Below are 21976 nucleotides of genomic sequence, written 5' to 3' on the forward strand. Positions count from 1 at the left end.
GAGAATATTCCATTGGGGGACACTGGTTTTGGTGACACCCTGGGATTTCCTCTTGCTTCCTGTTTTGCATATGGAACAGGAAGTGAAGGGAAATCTCCCCGACATTGCAAAAAAAAACAAACAACCTGATGATTTATAACTCCTCCTTCCTCCAAAATAAGTGTGACTTCAGTTTTACATAAATTCCTGAATTTTGGAGGGCTGTAGATGATTTGATGTTCATGGACTGGACGGGTCCGCTTGTATAAATCTCGGTGGGATGAGGACACAGTGCATGACACCTGCTGTGAAGTCTGTTGCCGCACTGGACGCTGATTGGTTGGGGTGGAGTCAGATAATAAGGGGGCGTGCCTCATGTTGCACGAGGTCGGGACGATCCTCCACTAGGCGCTAATCAGACACACTGGAGGCGGGGATAGAGGACACGAACTGCGCATGTGCGTGAGCCGCCAGCTGTTAGCCGGGCCAGCAGGAAGCAAGAGGCTCAGTGAGCATGAAGAGGATCGGGGCTCCGGCTGACATGTGACTTCTCCGGGGGCTTTGCTGGGGCTCCGTCCGGCCCTTGTAAAGCAACATCGCGCTGTGCCGGAGATCAGACACCGGGAGCCGCGGAAAGTTTCATCGTCCCAAACAGGAGGTGGATGTGCGGGGAGCCGGGAGCTCCAGGGCGCCGCTGAGCTTATGTGCCGGTGCTGCCGGGAAACGATGACTCTAAGCACCTTATCCCGGGACCGGAGGGCTGGACACCAGTGTGTGTGCTGCGGGGCCAAGATGATCCCCCACTTCTCCGAGAATGCCGTCATCTCCCAGAACACCATCAACCAGATGTGAGTACTACACATCACCTCCCTCCCCCCACTATGTACTACACATCACCTCCCCCCCCACTGTGTACTACAGATCACCTCCCCCCCCCACTGTGTACTACAGATCACCTCCCCCCCCACTATGTACTACACATCACCTCCCCCCCACTGTGTACTACAGATCACCTCCCCCCCACTGTGTACTACAGATCACCTCCCCCCACTGTGTACCACAGATCACCTCCCCCCCACTGTGTACCACAGATCACCTCCCCCCCACTGTGTACCACACATCACCTCCCCCCCCACTGTGTACCACACATCACCTCCCCCCCCCACTGTGTACCACAGAGCACCCCCCTCCCACTGTGTACTACAGATCACCCCCCCCCCACTGTGTACTACAGATCACCCCCCCCCCACTGTGTACTACAGATCACCCCCCCCCCACTGTGTACTACAGATCACCCCCCCCCACTGTGTACCACAGATCACCCCCCTCCCACTGTGTACTACAGATCACCCCCCCCCCCCCCACTGTGTAACACAGATCACACACACACACTGTGTACTACAGATTACCTTCACTCCACTGTGTACTACAGATCCCCCCCCCCTGTACTACAGATTCCCCCCCGTGTACTACACATCCCCACTCCACTGTGTACTACAGATCACCCCCCCCCCCCAAAAAAAAAAACAATCATCTCCCAGGACACCATCAACCAAATGTGAGTACTACACAATACCCCCCCCCCCCCCATTGGCTACTACAAATCAGCTCCCTCATTGTATACTATAGATCATCCTCCCACACATTCACACATTTTCTAGGGAGTACTACAGATCACCTCCCGCACTATATACTACAGAAAACCTCTCTCCTGCCCCCGTATACTACAAATCACCTCCCCCCACCACCCGTCATCTCCCAGAACACCATCAACCAGATGTGAGTACTACACATCATCTCCCTCCTCTGTACACTACAAATCACCTCCCCCACCACCACTATACATTAGAGGTGTGTATCTTCATTGTTCTCATGATTCTGCGATGCATCCTGATTACTGGCCGTGGTTTTCATCAAAAATCCATCAGTGCCGCCTTATATGTGTCCATTGGTGCAGATTATCAGTGCCCATCAATGCAGCCTATCAGTGCCCGGATCACACAGAGGCGGGATCTCCCGCTGACCTTGGATTTGAATTGCCCGGTGGCCTCTGTCCACAGACTAGTGCTGCTGCATAAAGCTGCGTTCTAAAATGCATTTTTGTAGAACAACTTTACGCATTTTTCATGCTGATGCTTTTTTGTAGGAGAAGATGACTGGATTTTATCCACAAAACTCTGCCAGAAATGCACTTACATGTGTTTTCCCAGCATTCATACTGAGTCTATAGGACAAGGAATGTGCTGCAGACACCATTGAGAATAATGTGATTCTGTGGGAAGTCCTCCTAGTGTGTACAGCAGGTCTAATGTCCATTCCATTGTAATGCCGTGCAACAGCAAACGTATGAGAACATGTAGCCCTTGTTCTCCCCGGTGCGTTTTCTCCTGTGTTTACTACTGCACGGCACACCAATTGAGATTCCATTATTCTCTCTTCTATCATGTTTTTGGAAAGGTTCCGGTGCTACTTTGGCCCCATAGACATCAATGGAAATGCACCAAAAACACTTAAAATGTACCTGAATTTTTAGTGCCTTTTTGGCAGAGTTTTGTGTATAAAATCCATTCCCCTTCAAAAGATGCACAAAAAACATGTCCAGAACGTGCAAAGACACTACAAAGACACACTGAAAAGCGCATCATGCTGCAGCTGCACTAGTGTGAACGGAGGTGAAGCCTGGATTCTCACCTGAGCATGCATGGGTGTGACTTGTTGTTTTTTTGTTTGTTTTTAGATGTTTTTGGGCTTGAATGCTTTTGTTTTAGCCATTGGATGTAGCTGCTGTTGGGCAGAAATGTCTCCAGCAGGCATTTCATGGAATGATCACTCTTTGTGGACTGTATCTGGGCCTCCCAGTGAGCAGATTGCGGCGTGTGGTCAGTTTTGGTGACTTTGCCATCTTTTGCTGTACGGCGGTGGTACCAAGTCACCTAACATGGATCAAGCATTAGTACTTGTGTCTGCAAAGATCTGAAATATAGATAGTAAATATCATGGCAGGTGTCGGTCCTTAGAAGTCCTTGACGGTTGTTCTATTAGAATATTCTCCGTCTGTTTTAATGAAAATCCCCTTTGATGAGTTTTCAGCTTCTATAACTTCTGTGTCCTTTCTGCAGGACTTTGTTGCAGATTATTCATGGCAGACTAGTGGTCAGGCATGGAATAGCAGCTTGTTAGGTACTGATCTGCTGGCTGCAGTCTGTAGTAATATACTGTAATTACCGAGGGCAGTGCTGCGAGGGATAATCATGTCTGTCCCAGATGACGGCTTCGTTCGTACATTATCTACAATTTTTAGTCTTTTTTTTTTTTTTTTTCTAGTTCCCTTCCCTTTTTAATGTGACATCCCAGGGAGCCTGTCCCCCGGGGGCACATAGCTTCATACTTAGGACAATGGATCCTCTAGAGGTCTTCATGCCCACTTCAGGGAATCTTGCCATAGGCGCCTATTGATGCAAAAATGGACTGAATGGGCTTACTTGTTCCGTCCGTCCATACAACAGAAGTCTCTTTACAATAATGAATGGCCTGCATGTGCTCACAAGTAAATCTCTATCTACTGTACAAGGAGGTCAGATCTCCTACATGCTGTCTATATTATACGTGGAATAAATGTGTCTAATTACTGAGACTGCAAGTATAACTGAAGGCAAAACATTTTACGTTTTGGGATGGAGTGGAAGAGGGGTTACAACACCTGTCAGGTTTTTATTACTGTCCCCCCCTGTGTTTGGCAGATTCACCATTGTCTTGTTAAAGCTCCATTCACATTTGCACAATTTTGGTGCGACTACATTCCCTGGACCAAAGTAGTGCTGGCTCCTTTTTCCTTGTCAAAAGATTTTATTGAGTATATAAATAAGTAGATAACGAATACATGAGTAAACATATTGTGGTAAAGATAAGATGCTAAAATTATTAGTTAATAATAGATTATTACATAACATATAAATTGGGGTAATTGGGTATAACCTGGATAAGGTGTAGAATACCTAAGTAGGAGCTATTAAAGAGTAAGTAGATTCTCAAATGGTACCTGTGCCCACAACTTGAGCTATGTCAGAAATGTCTGAAGGAGACTACAATCTACAAGGAAAAGAGCTTCAGGATCGGAGTGCTGGCTCCTTTTCAAAGCCGATGCGGCTTTAAGTTGCTACAATTTGAACAGGTGCCATTGAAAAGAATGGGCTGCGACTTTGATGACCAAAGTTGCATGACACAGAGAGTGATGTCACCAGCACGCCGAGATCTCCAAAAATGAGTCCAAAGCTTTAATCGGCGATCACATTATTACAGCAGAAAGCAACATTTGGGAGCCACACGGAACCCCTCATCACATGCCTGATGAAGGGATCCTGCGTGGCTCCCAAACATTGCTTTCTGCTGTAATAATGTGATCACCGATTAAAGCTTTGGACTCCTTTTTGGTGATCTTGGTGTTCTGATGACATCACTCTCACTCTCTCTGACTAAACACAGTTTCAGGTGGTAGTCACTTCAGCACTCACTTACAAATACAGCCATCTCTACAGGAATGTGCGTTGGGAATAGTGTGTTCAAAGTTGCATGATAACACAATATTTCCTATGCACACGTTCCTGTAGAGATGGTTGTATGTGTAAGTGGGTGCTGAAGCAACCACTGGCTGGAACCATGAATAGTCAGAGAGAGTGATGTCACCAGTACACAAAGATCTCCAAAGTGGGTCCAAAGCCTAAAGCGGAGGGCCACCCTGGAAAAAAAAATGCCACCAAAATTCCTAAAAAAAAATTATAAAAAAAAACATTTGGGGAAAAAAAAAAAAAATTATACTTACCTAAACCCTTGTTGCTAGGCAGTCTTCCTAATCTGCCTTTTTTTATTCCGCGGCGTGTTCTCCTCGGTGAGCGGCCCGTTTGTCTTCTGGGAACTGTGTGTGTTCCCAGAACACCACGGGGCCATTCACAGATCGCTGCGCCACTCGCGCGTGCGCAGTAGGAAACTGACAGTGAAGCCGTAATGCTCCACTGCCTGTTTCCCTTACCTAGGATGGCGGTGCCGGGAGCCGAGGGATGGGTCGGCCGGCATCGCTGGCACCCAGGACAGGTAAGTCTACTTATTTAAAGTCAGCAGCTACAGTGTTTGTAGCTGCTGACTTTAAAATTATTTTTTAGCTGGCCGAAATCCCGCTTTAAGCCCTGGTTCACACTGATGCGACTATCACTCCGACTTTGGGGCACTTGTCACATCAGAAGCCGGGACCCATTCTGTGCAATGGAACCGTTCTAATCAGTGCGACTTGGAAAAAAGTTCTTCTACTACTCCTGGTCTGACTTTGGTACATCTTGCATTGACTTCTGTGAAAGAAGTTGCATGCAAGTTATGCAGAAGTCACTCTGAGGTCCACTTCAAAGTTGCAGGCAGTGAGAACAGCATTCACATCATTACAGCAGATAGCACAGTTTCAGAGCCACACAGGACCCCTTCATCAGGCATGGGACATGGCTGGGACCCCTTCATCAGGCATGGGACATGGTTGAGAAAGGGGTCCTGTGTGGCTCGCTATCTGCTGCAACATGGAGCCTTACTGTAATTGCTGAGAGTGAAATTGAAAGAAAATCCCACATTTTGGGTTGTAACCAAAACAGGAATAAAGGGGATAACTTCCCGTCAGGGGCACTAGATCTGGGGACAGGCAGGGATTCTCTCACTTTGGAGGGGTTTCCTCTCACCTCCTGTTTTGGTTACGGGACAGGAACTGAAGGGAAATTTCCCCAAATGGCACACAGATTACAAAAACGGCTTCTAACCCCCCACCCCCCAATTACTCCATCCAAAATGGGGAAAATAAGTTTTTGCCTTTTTAGTTCTACTCTGCATTGATAGGTAATGATGATAGGAAAGTGTGTTTCTTGGAGATGGTTACAACGTGTACTTATTACAATTACACTTTTTGCTGTGTTAATTGACTTTGGATGTTTGCCTTGAACTCCGATTTATAATCATGATGTAAACAAAGAACATCTTGCGTCTGAACATCAAAGGCAAGCAGCCCGGTAAACACGATCGCTTTGTTCTCTGTTTTACAGCATGTACCTATGTGTTTTAGAGAGGGATCCTTACATTGTGTTGCATTGACTGGTAAAAGTTTGTGCTGTGTGACCCCAAACACACATTCGCGCCCATGCACCCACTCAGATGTGGGAGCAGCGGCTGTGTCTGTGCAGCCACTGCATCCCAATAGACATGAATGGGATGCATGAAGACTTGTGCATCCCCATGCAGGTAAACACAGCCCTGGCACAGGGTACACATTGGCATACTCCGTGTGAACGAGGCCGAAAGCTGCTTTCACACTGAGGCGCTATAGTGCTAAAAATAGCGCCTGTAAAGCGCCTCTCTTCTCACTCCAATGTGAAAGCCCGAGTGCTTTCACACCAGAGCGGTGCGCTGGCGGAACGCTAAAAAAAGTCCTGCAAGCAGCATCTTTGAGGCGCTGTAGGAACAATGTACACAGCGCTCCTAAGGCCTCATACACACGCAACCTTTTTAAAGCAGCTGATTTTGACTTCAGTCGTTATTTTCTTCAGTCAATAAACTCCCCATCGTGTTATCCTATGTGTCCATGCACACATAGGCTGTTATCAGCAATTTCTGGCTTTAAAAAAAAAACAAAACTAGAGGGTTCTGAGAGGAGTTTTTCAGCTGTAAAAACATCAAACGCTGATAAATGCTAAAAAATGTTGCTTACCAGCGTTTTTTGACGGTTTTTGATCCATTGAAGAAAAAAACGCTAATAAACGCAAAAAAACACTATTGCAAAAATGTTGAATAACTCACTGCAAAGCTATTGGCGTTTTTATAACATTATTTTAACGTCTAGTGTGCATGAGGCCTAAAGCACCCCTGCCCATTGAAATCAATGGGCAGAGCCAGCAAAGCCCAGCTGCAGCAGTGCTTTTAACCCTTTTTCGGCTGTTAGTGGGGGTTAAAAGCGCCCCGCTAGTGGCAGAAAAGCAGCGCTTTCACACTGGCAGCGCCCGGGCGTCGGCGGTAAAGTGCCCTAAGGGTTTGCTTTGACAGCACAATTCATGAGGGTAAAGTGTAGAGGTGTAGCTGAATGTTGCAGAGATACGGAGATATTTCGCTACATAAACAGTTTCTCACATGAGTCATATTCTGCTGTACTCTTTAACATGTTATTGTGGGTACCGGATATTGAGAAGGGAAGGTGTTGATGCAAATGGGAAGCAGAGACTTTACATTAGAAGTACAAAGGAAGTATCGCTGTATTACTCGTCTTTAGAAGATACTTTGGCAAATATAAAAAGTCAGATTTCCCCCCCCTAATCTCTTGTCTCTTTACTTTTGAGCTCTGATTATTTCCCTTTAAGAGCCCATTCACACCGCATGCAGTGCAGTGTTTTTTTGTTTTTGTTTTTCTGCATCACAAATGCATGGAAAGTAGGTTATTTGGGTTCCAGTGGCATATTTCACACCAGTGCAGTGCATTTTTCCGCACCACAAATGCACAGAAATGTGTACAAATGTATGTAAATGCACTGCACATAAAAGCCAAATGAAGGTGACCTCAAAGCAAATGCAAGCTTAGGAAAAACACACCTCAAATGCGCATAAAAACACACGTCACTGCGCATGCAAAAACGTGCAGTGAACACGTAGTTTCTGGAGTGAATGGCCCCTTATACAGGATTTATATAGCACCAACAGTTTGGGCAGCTTTTTACAAAATAAAGGGAAACCATATAGTTACAATCCAATTCAAGACAAGCAGGTTAGGAGGGCCCTGTTCGTAAGAGCTTGCGATCTAAAAGTGCAGCAAAACGCATGACAAGGTGTATGCTCTGAACAAGCCCTTTAAGGCATTTTCTATGCCCTGGGAGTTGCACGTGCTGCATTTAGCCTGCCATACAAGTGAATGTACGGCAATGCTTCTTTACATCAGCGTTTACCCGCACATGCATGTCCAGTATATTTTATGAACGCGTGGCTCACAGGAAATCGCCAGGAAAGTTTTTTTAATAGGCATTTAAAATGCCTTTTAAGCCCAGTGTGCATGAACCCTAACAGAAGTCTGATGATGAGGGAAGTTGTTTGTATTTGAATTTTTGGTCAGTAGTCTGTTGGAGATAAGAGTGAGTAGAACAAATGGTGTCTGCAGGACAAACACACTGCACTCTTGTGTGATGTGACACTGCATGGATAACACTGGGAATTCTCAGCAATGATATTGACCACCTGGAACCTTTTCCAGATGTGATAGTTCCCAGGATATATTTATTTCACTATCCTTGTACTATGTTTGGTCTGTATGCCTGTATACCTGTAGCCATGTTCAGTGCAGGTGGATGATCTTTGCAAATAGGCCATTGCTGGATAATGTTTTAAGTTGGTAAAACAAGAAGAGGTAGAGGGGGAACTAATCTGTCCCTCGAGGAATAATGAGATTTTCACAGATGCATATTTCTTTTACAAGGTAAGCACACCCACAAAGGGATGATTCAAAAAATATATGATTTATTACAAAATGTATATAATTTAAAATAGTAACAGTATTCAGTCATATCAACAATGACCAAGATTGATACTTTCAAAAAACTTGAACAGATGCTTGTTTATAACGGATAGCCGATGCGTTTCGCAGACTAGATTGCTGCTTCTTCGGGGCTGTTCACCATGCATATGTGGTGCTGTGTTAAATTATGTACATATTGTAATAAGTCATATATTTTTTGAATTATCCCTTAGTGGTTGTGCTTACCTTGTGACAGAAATATGCATTTGTGAAAATCCCATTATTCCTTGAGGGACAGATTTGTTCCCCCTCTACCTCTTCTTGTTTTACTATACATCAGGGATGTGGATGCAATACTCTGGGGTTGATTTACTAAAAGCAAATCCACTTTGCACTGCAAGTGCACTTGAAAGTGCAGTCGCTGTAGATCTAAGGGAAGATATGAAATAAGGGTGTTTTTACCATCCAATCATGTGCAAGCTAAAATGCTGTTTTTTATTTTCCTTGCATGTCCCCCTCAGATGTAAAGCGACTGCACTTCCAAATGCACTTGCAGTGCAAAGTGGATTTGCCTTTAGTAAATAACCCCCTCTGTCTCTAGAACTTGTCCAAAAACTACTTACAAATGTTTTAAGTCGGTGTACTTGGTTTGATATTGCTGGTGACCAGATGTTCATTATAAAAGTTCAACAACTGAATCACCAGTCAGTGTTTAGAAGCCTACCCTCCCATAAATAATATCACAAAAAAGGCAGTGCATCCATGCAGCGTGTCATTGACTTGGTGCACTTTTTTAAAGCGGGCCATTCAGTAACTATAAAGTCTGCAGAATTTAATACCAGGCATGTCATGGTAAACAGGAGCAGTGTACTTTTTCAAAAAAGTCCACCATTTATCATTAAAAAAGCTGCCCTTGGCTTGACTCCAAGCAAGTGGTATTGCCTTGGCTCAGATGATGTCTACTGCAAGCAGGAGGAAGCATTTTCCAAGTCTCCTCTCCCCAAGTGTTCAGACTGGATATTTTAAGGGCCTATGTTGATGGGCTTTGGACTTGTGTCAATGGCATCAGTTTGACACCTTTTTGAGATCAATGACAGGTGCATTTGGTCTTTCTAACCTGCTTTTCAAGTGGGTTTTGTTATCTCAGACTTGTATGAGAGTGCAAAACTCCTGTAAAAGAAGCCCATCAATGCAGGCCCTATCATTTGTAGAAAGGCACAAGGTGAGAGATGGCTGCAGAAGACTGATCTGTGGAAGACTTTTGTGAAATTAGACAAAAGTTGCACATGCACCAGGATTCATAGGACTGTGTCTTGTCTGAGCAACCATCTCAGTCCAGGAAGTAGATGGTGACCCCAGATAATGCCTGAACAAAGAGTCCTCTGTCCAGCTGATGAGCAAAGCAGATGAAGTCATTGTCCGGAGAAGACGGAATGATCTCTGCCTTCAGTATATAAGAATTGGCTGCTTCATTCTGCACAGACACCGCCACGTATTCAGGGCCAACTTGTAAACGTCAATAATGTGTAATCAGCGGCACGGCCGGTTACACATTGTTGATTGCATGTCAGGCCGTAGCAACAACGGCGGCCAGTAGGGTCAATGTATGGTGCATGAAAACATTATTGGTGCACAGAGAACATTTCTTGTTGGCATCAAGATTCTGTGTAAATTTATACAGCCATGAGAATGAGGCGTATAACAATGGAGTACGTTTCAACATGCACGTTATGTAGTTCTTATTCATTTAACAGCTCCAAAAGTACGGTGAACTGGACCTAAAGAGAACGTCGGTCCACATTCTGTGTTGTCTGGTTTAAAGGACTTTATTAAAGCTGATCTCCTTCAGTTCAGTAGGTTTGCTATATATAGTGAGCTGTCTCCTGGAGCCATTCAGCTTTATGGTGAGAACCCTGATCTCACCTCAAGGTAAACAGAGCAGTCCCAAGGACTTGACCTTTTGTCAGGACAGTAGAAGTAGTGACTTTGCAACGTTCCTCTGACACTTGCAAGCCGTGTTCTCTCCAAATAGTGCCGGCACTTATCTGCATTCAGTTTCCTGTTTATACACATAGACGCATTGAATTCTTGTGTGGAATATTTCATTGTCTTATTAGATAATATTGTAGCAGCAGACTTCCTCTGTGGTGAGACATTGGACACATGTCCTAGGGAAAACTAGGTGGATTTTCAGTGTGTTAACATAAAGCATGCATATCCTGTGTTTAAAGTGATTGTAAAGGCTCGTTTAAGAAAAAACAAAACAAACATGTTATACTTGCTTCCTTGATTTTGCACAGAGCAGCCCAGATAGATCCTCCTCTTCTCGGGTCCCTCTTTGCTGCTCCTGACCCCTCCCTCCTTTGAGTGCCCCCCAGCCAGCAGCCCATGCATTCTGAAGGTCCGGTATACAGCGCCAGACCTTCAGAGCTTGTGCCGTAAACCGTGACTCCCGTGCGATGTCATCATGCCCCTTATCACTCATGTACTCGGAGGACACGTACCCGGAAGGAAGACCGGGTGAAGATGGAAGCCCTCTCAGCGGTGACATTCGTTCTAAGGCAAGTCTCTCATAATGTGCTAGTTTGCAATGCATACTAGCACATTATGACTTTGCCTTGCAGGGAATTTTTTTTTTTTTTTTCTCTAACAACTGCAGTTTATTACCTGGGCCATTTATAATGGCACGAGAACTGGAAGCGAGGGTTTTGCACCACGTTAAAGCAGATAAACTGCCTTCAGGGCTATGTGTGCCAGTTTCAGCGTGAAATAGAAACTGGTGCAATTTTATTCCTATTTACCAAAGGAATCATGGCAGTTTCATTTGAGAAAAATGTTACAGAACTCCACCAGATTTAACCTGGCCTATAGAATGTAAAATGTCTGCCAGTAACCTGGCACACCGCTCACCTCACATAAATATACGGAGAACTCCTTTCCATGCCTGGCTATTAACCTGGGCATATGCAGGGGGGTTACAGCCTTCCTTCTCTATTTTCCCCTCAACTGAAGGGGGAGGGGTGAGCAGAGGTAGCTAGAGCAATCATCTCCAGTGCTCTATGCTGTGTTTGGCTTTGACACCGCATAGAAAATATAGCAGATAGCTCCTAAAAACAAAGAAGTTTGCATCCCCTTTGTTCTCATTTTAGAAGAGTGGCACAGGATTTATGCCTACCCCATTCTAATTCTCCCCCACCCTTTTGAGCCTATGACATTTGCATGACCTCACATGCTATTCAGCTTCTATGTAGACAGCGAGATCAGGGAGTTGATATGGCAGAAACTGTCGCATTAAGCCCCCTTTCACACTGGGGTGGTGGGGGCGTCGGCGGTAAAACAGCGCTATTTTTAGTGCTCTTTTACTGTGTTTTTTGCGGCTGTATTCGGCCGCTAGCGGTGCGGTTTTGACCCCCGCTGGCGGCCGAAAAAGGGTTAAAACCGCTCGTACAGCGCGGCTATAGCCGCAGTATTGCCGCGGTAAAGCCACGCTGTCCCATTGATTTCAATGGGCAGGAGCGGTGAACACACCGCTCCTTCACCGCTCCAAAGATGCGGCTCGCAGGACTTTTTTTACCGTCCTGCCAGCGCACCGCTTCAGTGTGAAAGCCCTCGGGCTTTCACACTGAACAAACAGCGGAGGCTGTTTAGGGGCGGTTTGCAGGCTGTATTTTTAGCGCAATAACGCCTGCAAACTGCCCCAGTGTGAAAGGGGCCTTAGACCCCTTTCACACTGGGGCATTTTTCAGGCGCTTTAGCGTTAAAAAGAGCGCCTGAAAGAAGCCTCATCTGCAATCCCAATGTAAAAACCCGAGCCCTTTCACACTGCTAGCACCCGAAAAACGCTGGTAAAGCGCCGCTTAAGACCTCTTTCACACTGGGGTGTTTTTCAGGCGTTTTTCAGGCGTTTTTCAGGCGCTGGCAGTGTAAAAGGGCTCAGGCCATCTGCGCACCCAGCCCCGGGGCAAAAGCACGAAAGTGATGCAAAGAAGCTGCTTGCAGGACTTTTTTTGACGCCCTGCCAGCGCAGCGCCTCAGTGTGAAAGAACTCGGGATTTCACATTGAGATTGCAGATGAGGCTTCTTTCAGGCGCTTTACAGGTGCTTTTTTTAACTCTAAAGTGCCTGAAAAACGCCCCAGTGTGAAAGGGGTCTTACGGTTACCTTTGACACAAGCTGGTCCATTTAGAGTAATCTAAAGTGGTTAAAATATTTTTATTAGTAGCTCTTTCCAGTTAAAATAATTTATCCTTTCATAAGACATGACTAGTTCTCTTTAAGACCCATGTATGCAGGTGGAGGGGTACCTGTTAGGAAAGCAGGAGTGAACCAGCATAGTACCAATAGCAGTGTGTGTGTGTGTGTGTATATATATGTGTGTGTATATATCTCTATCTCTATCTCTCTCCTATAGCAACCAGTTTAATTTATGTGTACTAGAACATAGGAACTGATTTATAATTGGTACAACCTGCCAAGCTTTCTCCCAGCTGTTTTCTGTTGGTTTTATGTGTAATACCACTTGCTTTTGTATATATAGTCTAATTATAACAAGATGTCTGAACAAGAACCTGATAGTTGCCTGTAGCAGCCTTTTACATCCTTCCATTGTCTAAAGTGCACTGGAAGAGGAGACTGGTTGATTCACTAAGGCTGCATTCACACCTGAGTGTTTTCAGCTCACAAAACGCCCAACAAGCAAAATCCCATTCATTTCAATGGCACCTGTTCACATCTGAGCTTTTTGTCACCTGAAACAAAACTCCTGAAAAACGCACTAAGTTCAAAAAAGAAAATGAGCTTCTTTAGGGCAGATTACAGGTGTTTTTCTGCTTTTTATATAGGTGACCTGAACAAAATCGCGGTAACTTTGAAACGCTCAGGTGTGAATGCAGCCTCAAACTTGAGGGTGCAATATTTGGTGCAGCTGTGTTTGGTAGATAGCCAATCGGCTTCTAACTTCAGCTTGTTCAGTTAGGCTTAGACAAAAAAAAAAAAAGGAAGCTGATTGGTTTCTATGCAGAGCTGCACCAGATTCTGCATTCTTCAGTTATAGTAAATCAACTCTTCAGTCACTTTTACTAATCTTCTTTCTTGTTAGTAGCTCGGAGAAATAAACTGTAGTTGAACAAGCTTTCCTTTCAGCTTTTAGTTGGAATAAGTTTGAGTTCAGCCTGTGCTGCTTATAGGATATGTCCAACCACAGGCCTTTGTCCTCCTTGAAAAGCCGAGACAATACAGACTAGTGCTATTTACTCTTTTCACATGGCCCACATTTCAGTTTCCTGCATTTAGTATCCAAGTAACACCTGCTTCTAATCTTTGTTTTGCCTTCGATTTGTATGGGTTTGGCTTTTAGGTGGCAACCTATCAGCCAGAACAATAACAAAAGAACGTTCCGAGGTTCTAGGAACTTGTACCAGCCTTTAGGATCACGTGACATTGGGCCTCCATGCCTGAACTAAGGCTGAACTAATTGGCTACCCTCTTGGCAGCAGCGCACATTTGTACGGGTTATTAAAAGCGTGTACTTATATTTCATGCATACTTATAATCTCAGTGAAAAAGCCATGTGTATGGACTGAGCTGCTCAAGATATGATGCAATCATTGCAAAAATCCTGACAGTATGAAGTCCTTATTACAAAGAATGGATCCAAAAACTCAACTATATCCCCATCTGTATATAATGTGTTTTTAATGCTTGCTGGATAGAGACTCTGGGTCATCAAACCCGTCACACAAGTTGTCTTCCCTAATATTGACCTCCATAAACATTTATGATTTATATTAAAAAATGGTTTACATAATTTTTAGAATTTAAAAATAAATTCTGAATTTGTTGTGTACATAAATTATACCTTTCTTTTTCTAATTGACCGTTTCTGTATAGGGGGAAGGCAAACTGCATTGTCATTGAGTTGAATTGCCCAACTGGATGTCTATGGCTGAATACACACTATAAGGTTGGTTTCACGAGGCGTTCCGATCAGGTCCGCCTGTCAGTTTTTCAGGCGCGGACCAGCCATTGTTCTCTATGGAGCGGAGGATGTCAGCATGTGTCTGCTGACACTCACTGGTATCCAATCCCATCCACCAAAAAGAGGCGGATGGGGGACACAGACCTTTTTATCCATCCGCTCAGAGGAGAGATCCACTGTTGAGTGGGTGGATATGCATTACGGAATCTGCCCAGTGTGAAAGGGGCCTAAGAAAATCAGGAGATTCTTGATTTTTCTTGAAAAATCTTGATTTTTCATTTGACGTAAAAATGTTGTAGTGTGGATTGTTTCTGATCATGCAGTCTTTCATATCTGATTTTTCTTGTACGAAAACAGTACACCTTAAATGAAAATCGTTCAAGTACAAGAAAAATTTTGGAGTTTGTCTCTTTGGAAATTTTCATTTGGAAAGTTTGTATTGGATGTTGAAAGTTGTGTACACACTAAATGAAAATCTAATCTTTTCTTCCGACTTTTCTTAGGGTCGGTTCACACATGGGCAACACGACTTTAGCGCGACTTTGTACCGCGACTTCAACGCGACTTCAACGCGGCTTCAGCGCGACTTTAGCGCGACTTCAGCGCGACTTCGGCAAATTACGAGGCGACTTGAAGTCGCCTCCATGACAGGCGACTTCGCCTGTGGCCAATCACCTCTCTGGGAGGGAGGGGGGGAGGGAGGGGTTTTCTCTGCAAAGTCGCTTGACTTTACAGAGAGATCCGACTTGCAGGCGACTTACATTGAGTTGAATGGGTACAAGTCGCCTACAAGTCGGATAGAAGTAGTACAGGAGTCTTTTCTGAAGTCGGAGCGACTTCAGTAGTGTCAATTAAGACGCTCCCATTGCCTACCATGTTAACCTAAATGCAAGGCGACTTGAGGGCGTACAAGTCGGATCCCAAGTCGCCCCAGTGTGAACCGACCCTTAGTGTGTACCCAGCTTAAATGTTGTCCACATATTAATGGGTTACGAATATATTCTAGGGAAGCACCGATAACCGTTTTTAAAGACGGAGTATGGGTACCTATTACTTTTTCTCAAGTTCTCAACAATTCCCAATTATTTTTATTTACAGTTTTATTTTACTTCAGTACACTTATTTGCCATGCAGGCTTTGACTGCAGGATTTCATCCCCCTCCAGTGTAACTTTGTTATGCAGGTGCGATATGTCAAATTGTATGACCATGGAAATTGCACCTGCACCGTGCCCAAAATCATACCTGACTTTTTAAAAGCGCTCTATGGCTGGCTTGAATGTATCGGTTTTAGTATCGGACCATTTGCACACGTACACGTACTCATGCAAATGCTTAGTATCAGTGCAACGCTAATATATTCTGTTCGAAAAAGCTGCTAAAAGGTGGGGGTTTTTTTGTCTTTATAAGTTGGCTCTAAATAAAGATAAGATTTTTTCCCTATTCAATAATCTGTCTCTTACCTTGGATATATATATATATATATATATATATATATATATATATATATATATTATAATTTGTTTAAACCTTCCGTTTTATAAATTCTAATCTTTTCTTCAGAATTACAGTTCTTGGAATTCCAAAACACTTTAGAAGTACAGATTTTAGGAAACCTTGGGGCAGGAAGGAAACGCCAAGCGAAGAACATTTTCTGATGAACATTTTAATTACTTAATTACTGTGTATAGCACTCACACTCCCATCCTTGAAACATGCAGATGTTGTTAAATGGGTGTTTGAACAAAGATGCAATCTAGCTCAGGATAGCTGCGCTAAAATATGGAGGTTTGCGGTCTGTAACGTGATTTCTGCAAGGATCGCAAATTTCGACCCCTTAAAGCTTTTCTTGTTATGGTAAAACGTTTGCCATTTTGGTGGGAACTATCCAAAAAGTTGTCTCTTTTGGCGCACAGCATGTATCTTTTGCACTCAAATTATGAAACACCCCAATGAGATGCAGTGTTGATATACAGATACTTTTTTCATACACATAATGTTAAGGCAGACCTTTAGAGAAAGACAGTCTGCACCTAACGAGCCACGCACCCAGTTAAACAATCGCATCATCCCCCTTTTTTTTTTTTTGTCATTCCTCACCTAGGCAAGGATGATGTATCCTTGAAGGTGATGCGCCTTGTTCACAACATACATGTTCAGTGGTTGCATAGAGTTGAAATAAATGTTTTTAATGTTCGATAAATTTTAAAAATAGGTAAACAGTGCCTTGGGTTGTAACAATGCAAAGCACCAACCCTGCACAAAGGACACCAGTCTGCGCTTCTTCAGTTTGTGAGCTGGTGTGAGTGAGCCCTTAAAGCAGAACTATAGGCAAAACCTTTTTAATTTTGGATAAAGTAAGGGGGGGGGGTTATAACCCATGTTTTACCATCTCTGGCCCATTGGGGAGATTTCCCTTGACTTCCTAGCCAAAACAGGAAGTGAGAGGATATCCGGGCACATTAGGGGAATCCATTGAGGACCACCAGAACTAGTGTCCCCATTAGAAGATTTGCCCTCTATTACTTTTCTGGGGACAACCCAAAATTTTGTGATTTTCTTTTACTTTCACTTTGAGTATTAACCACTTCCCATCCGAGCCGATTCTGACACTTTGCTCCTACATGTAAAAAAAAAATCTTTTTTTTTTTTCTAGAAAATTATTCAGAACCCCCAATAAGGGGTTCAGTGAGATGAGAGCCCACATCTCTCCTCCAGGCTGGAAAGGCGGAGATCAAAAAATAAACTCTATCTCTGCCTTTCCTGCCACATCCTCTGCTTTGTTTACATCCGCTGGCCCGAACGTTGTGTCATAACATTGCGCCTGGGCCTCCGAGGGTCATAGAGATGACTGGGGACCATCTGGTTACTGGAAATCTCTATGCTCAACTTCCGGCGGCGACTGATTCGTTCTCCGGCTCCCAGATCGCACGGGCGAGCCGGGAGTAGCATCCGGGAGTGGAGGGGGACATCCCCTCCCCGCCGTCTGTAAGAATGATGAAGCGGCTGAACTGCCGCTATGATTGTTCTTGCAGTGCACAGAATCGCTGGCTGAATAGGTTGATATATGGATGATGCCTGTAGCTGCAGGCATCCTTTAAATATCCCCACTCAAAGTCCAGGACTTCATATGATGGCCTATGGGCGGGAAGTGGTGAACAGGATAAATGGAGAGGGTGAAGCTCCCTAATGGGGGCACAGACAGCAACAAAAACTGACAGGTGTTCTAATCCCTCCCCACTCTGTCCAAAACATAAAAAGAAAAAAATGTTACCTTTTAGTTATACTTTAAGGCCCCTTTCACACGGGACGGATCCGTGTTGATCCGCCCCGTGTTTATCCGCTGCTCAGCAGGGATCGCTCCGCTTTCCCCAGCTGAGCAGGCAGATAACAGGGTGGGACCCGCACACTGTGCAGGGACCGCCCTGTCAGATCTCCGCTCTCCCCTATGGGGGATCGGAGGAACACGGACCGTCTGTCCGTGTTCCTCCGATCCGCTCTGCAGACGGATAGAAAAATAGGATTTTCTTCCGTCCGCAGAATCGGACGAGAGCGGAGCCGAACAACATCGGGTGTTAGCGGATGTACATCCGCTGACACCCGCTATCCCATAGGGATGCATGTATGTCCGTATTTCATCCGAAAACGGATGGATGAAATACGGACATATGGTCCGCATGTGTGAAAGGGGCCTAAGGCCATGTATTGCAGTGAAAAAGTATTTCAAATTCTAATCCACCTTGGAAAATTGTTTAGTAAAATGGTTTTGGAAGAGGTGCCCGTAATGCAGTTCCTCACAAGTTTCGAAGGCTTATTTATCAGATACATCGGAACCAGTTTATTAAACTATAGGCCTTTACAAGTGGTCAGAATCCTTTTGTTTTCCTGTGCTGGATACAGAAGAGCCCAACAGTTGGAATAGACGTGTGTACGTTCCCGCTCTGTAATCTTCTCATATTGGTACAGAAGCTGAAACACCTGCTTTAAAAAAAAAAAAAGCAAACCGTTGGCTAATTTGTAATTATCCTGCCAGGAAAATTGACACACAACACCCCGTGTCAGGGCAGTTTTGTTTGTTTGACAGTACACATTACACATCTGGTGAAAGCCCAAAATAAGCAGGTAGACAGCACAGTGGCACTTAGTGGAGGGCTGCTGAGCCACTTCAAAGAGGGTTGTATGTGGCGGGAGCTGAACGCGGATGTGTCACGGTAATTAGGTGCACAGTGTGACTACATACATCAGTTTAGTATGTGTTTACCTCTCCTGCTCCAGTAATATTTCTATTACCACATGTGAACCGAAACCAAGAAGTCACTGTATGTGTGGAAAGCATTATCTCCAGAGCAAAGTCTAGCAGACCTCTTACTCATGTCCTGGGTTTCTCTCCTGTGTTTACCTACCAAGCTGTCACGCTGGACACGTCAGTGATTAGTACACACACAGTTGCTCCTCTGGGTTCCATTAGAGCTCTTTCAGTCATATGCATTGGGCTGCGCTGGGTTGCCTTTGCCCAATGCATAGACAATGCAGTTTGCTTTTATGTTCTGTGCGGTTCCCAGCACTGTGTTGAAAAAGAGTAAAGCATGCAGTACTTTTTTCAGCATAGCATGTTGCAACACAATACACCACATCACAACCCCCTGCAGTGAATGAAATGTCACTTTGTGGCATTTCAATAAAGTTTTTAAAAAAAAGGTAAACAGCGTGCATCATTTATGGGCATTGGCATCGATTCCTTCACAGTGCACACCAAGTGTAGTGGAGTCATTGGAGTGAATGAGCATTTGTACTTTTCTACCGTTAAAGTGAGCATCTGCTGCCCACATAGCAGCAACTAAGGGCAACTTTTTTTTTTTTGTTTGTTTTTCTAATTTTGGGTAGAATTTTGGATGGTTATAGCCTTGTGTGTGTGTTTTTTTGTTTTGTTTTATTCTTTTGGGGGGGGGGGCTGTTCTGTCAGGGAGATTTCCCTTCACTAAGTCTCGGTTCACACTGGTGCGATGTGGGAACCAGCGCGATTCCTTTTACCAGTTGTCACATCTAACTTGCAGGCAGTTCACACTGCTCTCTGCAAATAGAAAGTTAATGACACCCCCCAAATTGTTTTGCAGAACGCAGTGCGAACTGTGGAATCGGATCACATGGGTGAAAAAAGGGTCTGCACTGGATGCCATACAAATTGTTTGGCTGAATTCACATCACATAGACATCGCATGTGATTGATCAAATGCGATGTCTGGCATCGCATTTAGTGTGAACCCAGTCTTATTGTCCAATTGCCACAAAAGTAGCCAAATTCATTTTTTTTCTTTTGTTTAAATATGGGAAATAACTGGTTACCACCAAGGTCCCAAAAACCAGGTCCCCCATTTTTAAGATTTCCCCTATAATCTCATGCATTAGATTCAGACAGCTGAGGGTGCCAACAGTGGAGATTTCTTTATATATGACGTTAAGCATGTGTGGAGGAATCGATTGATTTCTTTTGTTCAGCACAGTACTGTACTGCACTCTGCATTCCTATGCAAATCAAATGCGATTCTGTGCAGTGCTGTTTGATCCTATTCATTTTAAATGGCTCAAATCACACCGCATTCGCATGAAAAAAAGTGCGGGGAGCTATTTTTTTTTTCTTCGAACTGAAACTACACCCTTGCAATCTAGTTTAAGCAAACTGCATTTTGTGACCTGCTTTTGGGTTGTCAGTGACTTTTAATTGACACCCGCAGCAGATGGCATGAACATAGTACAAAAGCTATTCGTTGTGGGACCCGCACAGGAATTGCTGCGTTTCCCGCACCACATCAGTGTGATCCAGGGCTCGCAGCTGGGTTTTCTCCAGTGTTGATGGGCAGGAGATTTAGATGATTGGTTGAATCAGCCATTGGTTTCCTGTAATGTTTGGGCCTCTAGAAGCTGGATCTAGAAGTTGCCAGGTTCAGCACCATGAAAAAAATGCTGAGAATTGCAGGGGGATTGTTGTGAACTTGGATGAAGGCAAGTTGTGTGGGCATTCTAACTTGAGCACAATTGCAGCATTTGCGGGCAGCCTTTGGGTAGCAAGTGGTTGATTTTACGTGTTACCTGGAATTGTACATATAGAAAAATAGTTTGACCTGGCTTCATGTTCTGTTGTATGTATCCACCAAACAATAGTGTGTTTTGTTATTAAAGACGTTACAAGCAGGTGTGACAGTGCGGTTACGTTATCAGTGTGCAGCCAGAGTATATAAAGCTGCAGATTAATCAGTAACAGAAGCATTTGTTTTATTTTTGTTTGTCAGACTGCTGCAACTCTACAAACGTTGTTACTCATTTTATGAGACATAAAACAAGAACAGCGAAGTCTTTGCTGCACAGCCTGTTAGAGGTTCAAATCCTAAGTTCTAAACAAATTTTCCAGGGCTGGGAACAAGGATGGCGTTGATCTGCCCAGAAATTGTGCAGTCTAAGCAGGTCAACTGTTAGGAGACAAAGGACAATAGTGGTAGGCTCCTATTCATTGTCTGCTAAACAGTAAATATTCACATCCCTGCGCCTACGTGTGCCATTACATTATAAAGTCATTCTCTCGCTGCAGCAGCTTAAAATGTTCTCCATCATCTTTTTCGTTCACGCGGTAAGTGAAGAGATACTTCAGCACAGGAATTCTAGGTAAGGGAAGGCAGAGAAATACACAATGGTGCATTTCTGTATTTCAATCCACATTGTAAATCCATCTAATTATGGAACACAAACGGTTTTAAAATCGAATAACCTTACATACCTTGTTTTTCTAATTTTATGTAGATGGTTTATCTAGGTACAGTAACCTTAAGCTAATAGAATTTTGATCAAAATTTGTATTGTGAGAACATAGGTTTGATTTTGTAATTGGTAGTGCAGTCAAATTGACATTCATTTTTTACCTTAATACTTAGAAAATTTGAATGAGCATGATGCAAGATTTTTCTCAAATTGTGATTGTGGCTTTTGTTCAGGAAAATACAGTCATTGCAAAATTGAATCACATTTTTAAAGTACTTTTGAATACCCTTTGTCAAGTCCATCGAATGTACTGAGAATTTTTATACGAAGATGGATGTGGGATTCTCTCCGATACCTGCTTTTTTTTTTTTTTTTTTTTTTTTTTATAATCTAAACCTGTTTTCCATATGTGAGATGAATAGATTCTAATCCCAGCTTGAATGAAAGTTGCAGCTGCTTCAAGTGCTTGGCTATCCACACAAGTCTTGAAATTGCAATCCATGGTCTGTTTTCTAGCGTGCACTTTTTTTTTTTTTTTTTTTTTTTCTGTGCGATGGATGGCTGTAAACTTTTGCATCAGTTGTAGAACTATTGCCATATGAAGTGAAGTGGTTTGTTATTGGGGTTGCACCGATACCACTTTTTTTTTTTTTTTTAAGTACCAATACTTTTTTTCAAGTACTCGCCGATTACCGATACATTCTTTTTTTTGGTCATGTGACGGTTGCACTGCTGGGCACTGATAGGTGCCAC

General features: G+C 43.9%; 1 protein-coding gene across 1 annotated transcript in view; it reads left to right on the forward strand.

Annotated features, from left to right (window-relative positions):
• The first annotated feature begins 418 nt into the window (after positions 1-418).
• LOC141129080 (protein phosphatase Slingshot homolog 2-like) overlaps positions 419-21976 on the forward strand; it is a 92733-nt gene continuing 71175 nt past the window's right edge. The window contains exon 1 of the mRNA XM_073616851.1: positions 419-827. Within this exon, the coding sequence (XP_073472952.1) occupies positions 682-827 (146 nt within the window). The 5' untranslated portion in view covers positions 419-681. The remainder of the gene's footprint in view (positions 828-21976) is intronic.

The sequence above is a fragment of the Aquarana catesbeiana genome, linkage group LG02 (assembly GCF_042186555.1).
Source record: "Aquarana catesbeiana isolate 2022-GZ linkage group LG02, ASM4218655v1, whole genome shotgun sequence".
Lineage (NCBI taxonomy): Eukaryota > Metazoa > Chordata > Amphibia > Anura > Ranidae > Aquarana > Aquarana catesbeiana.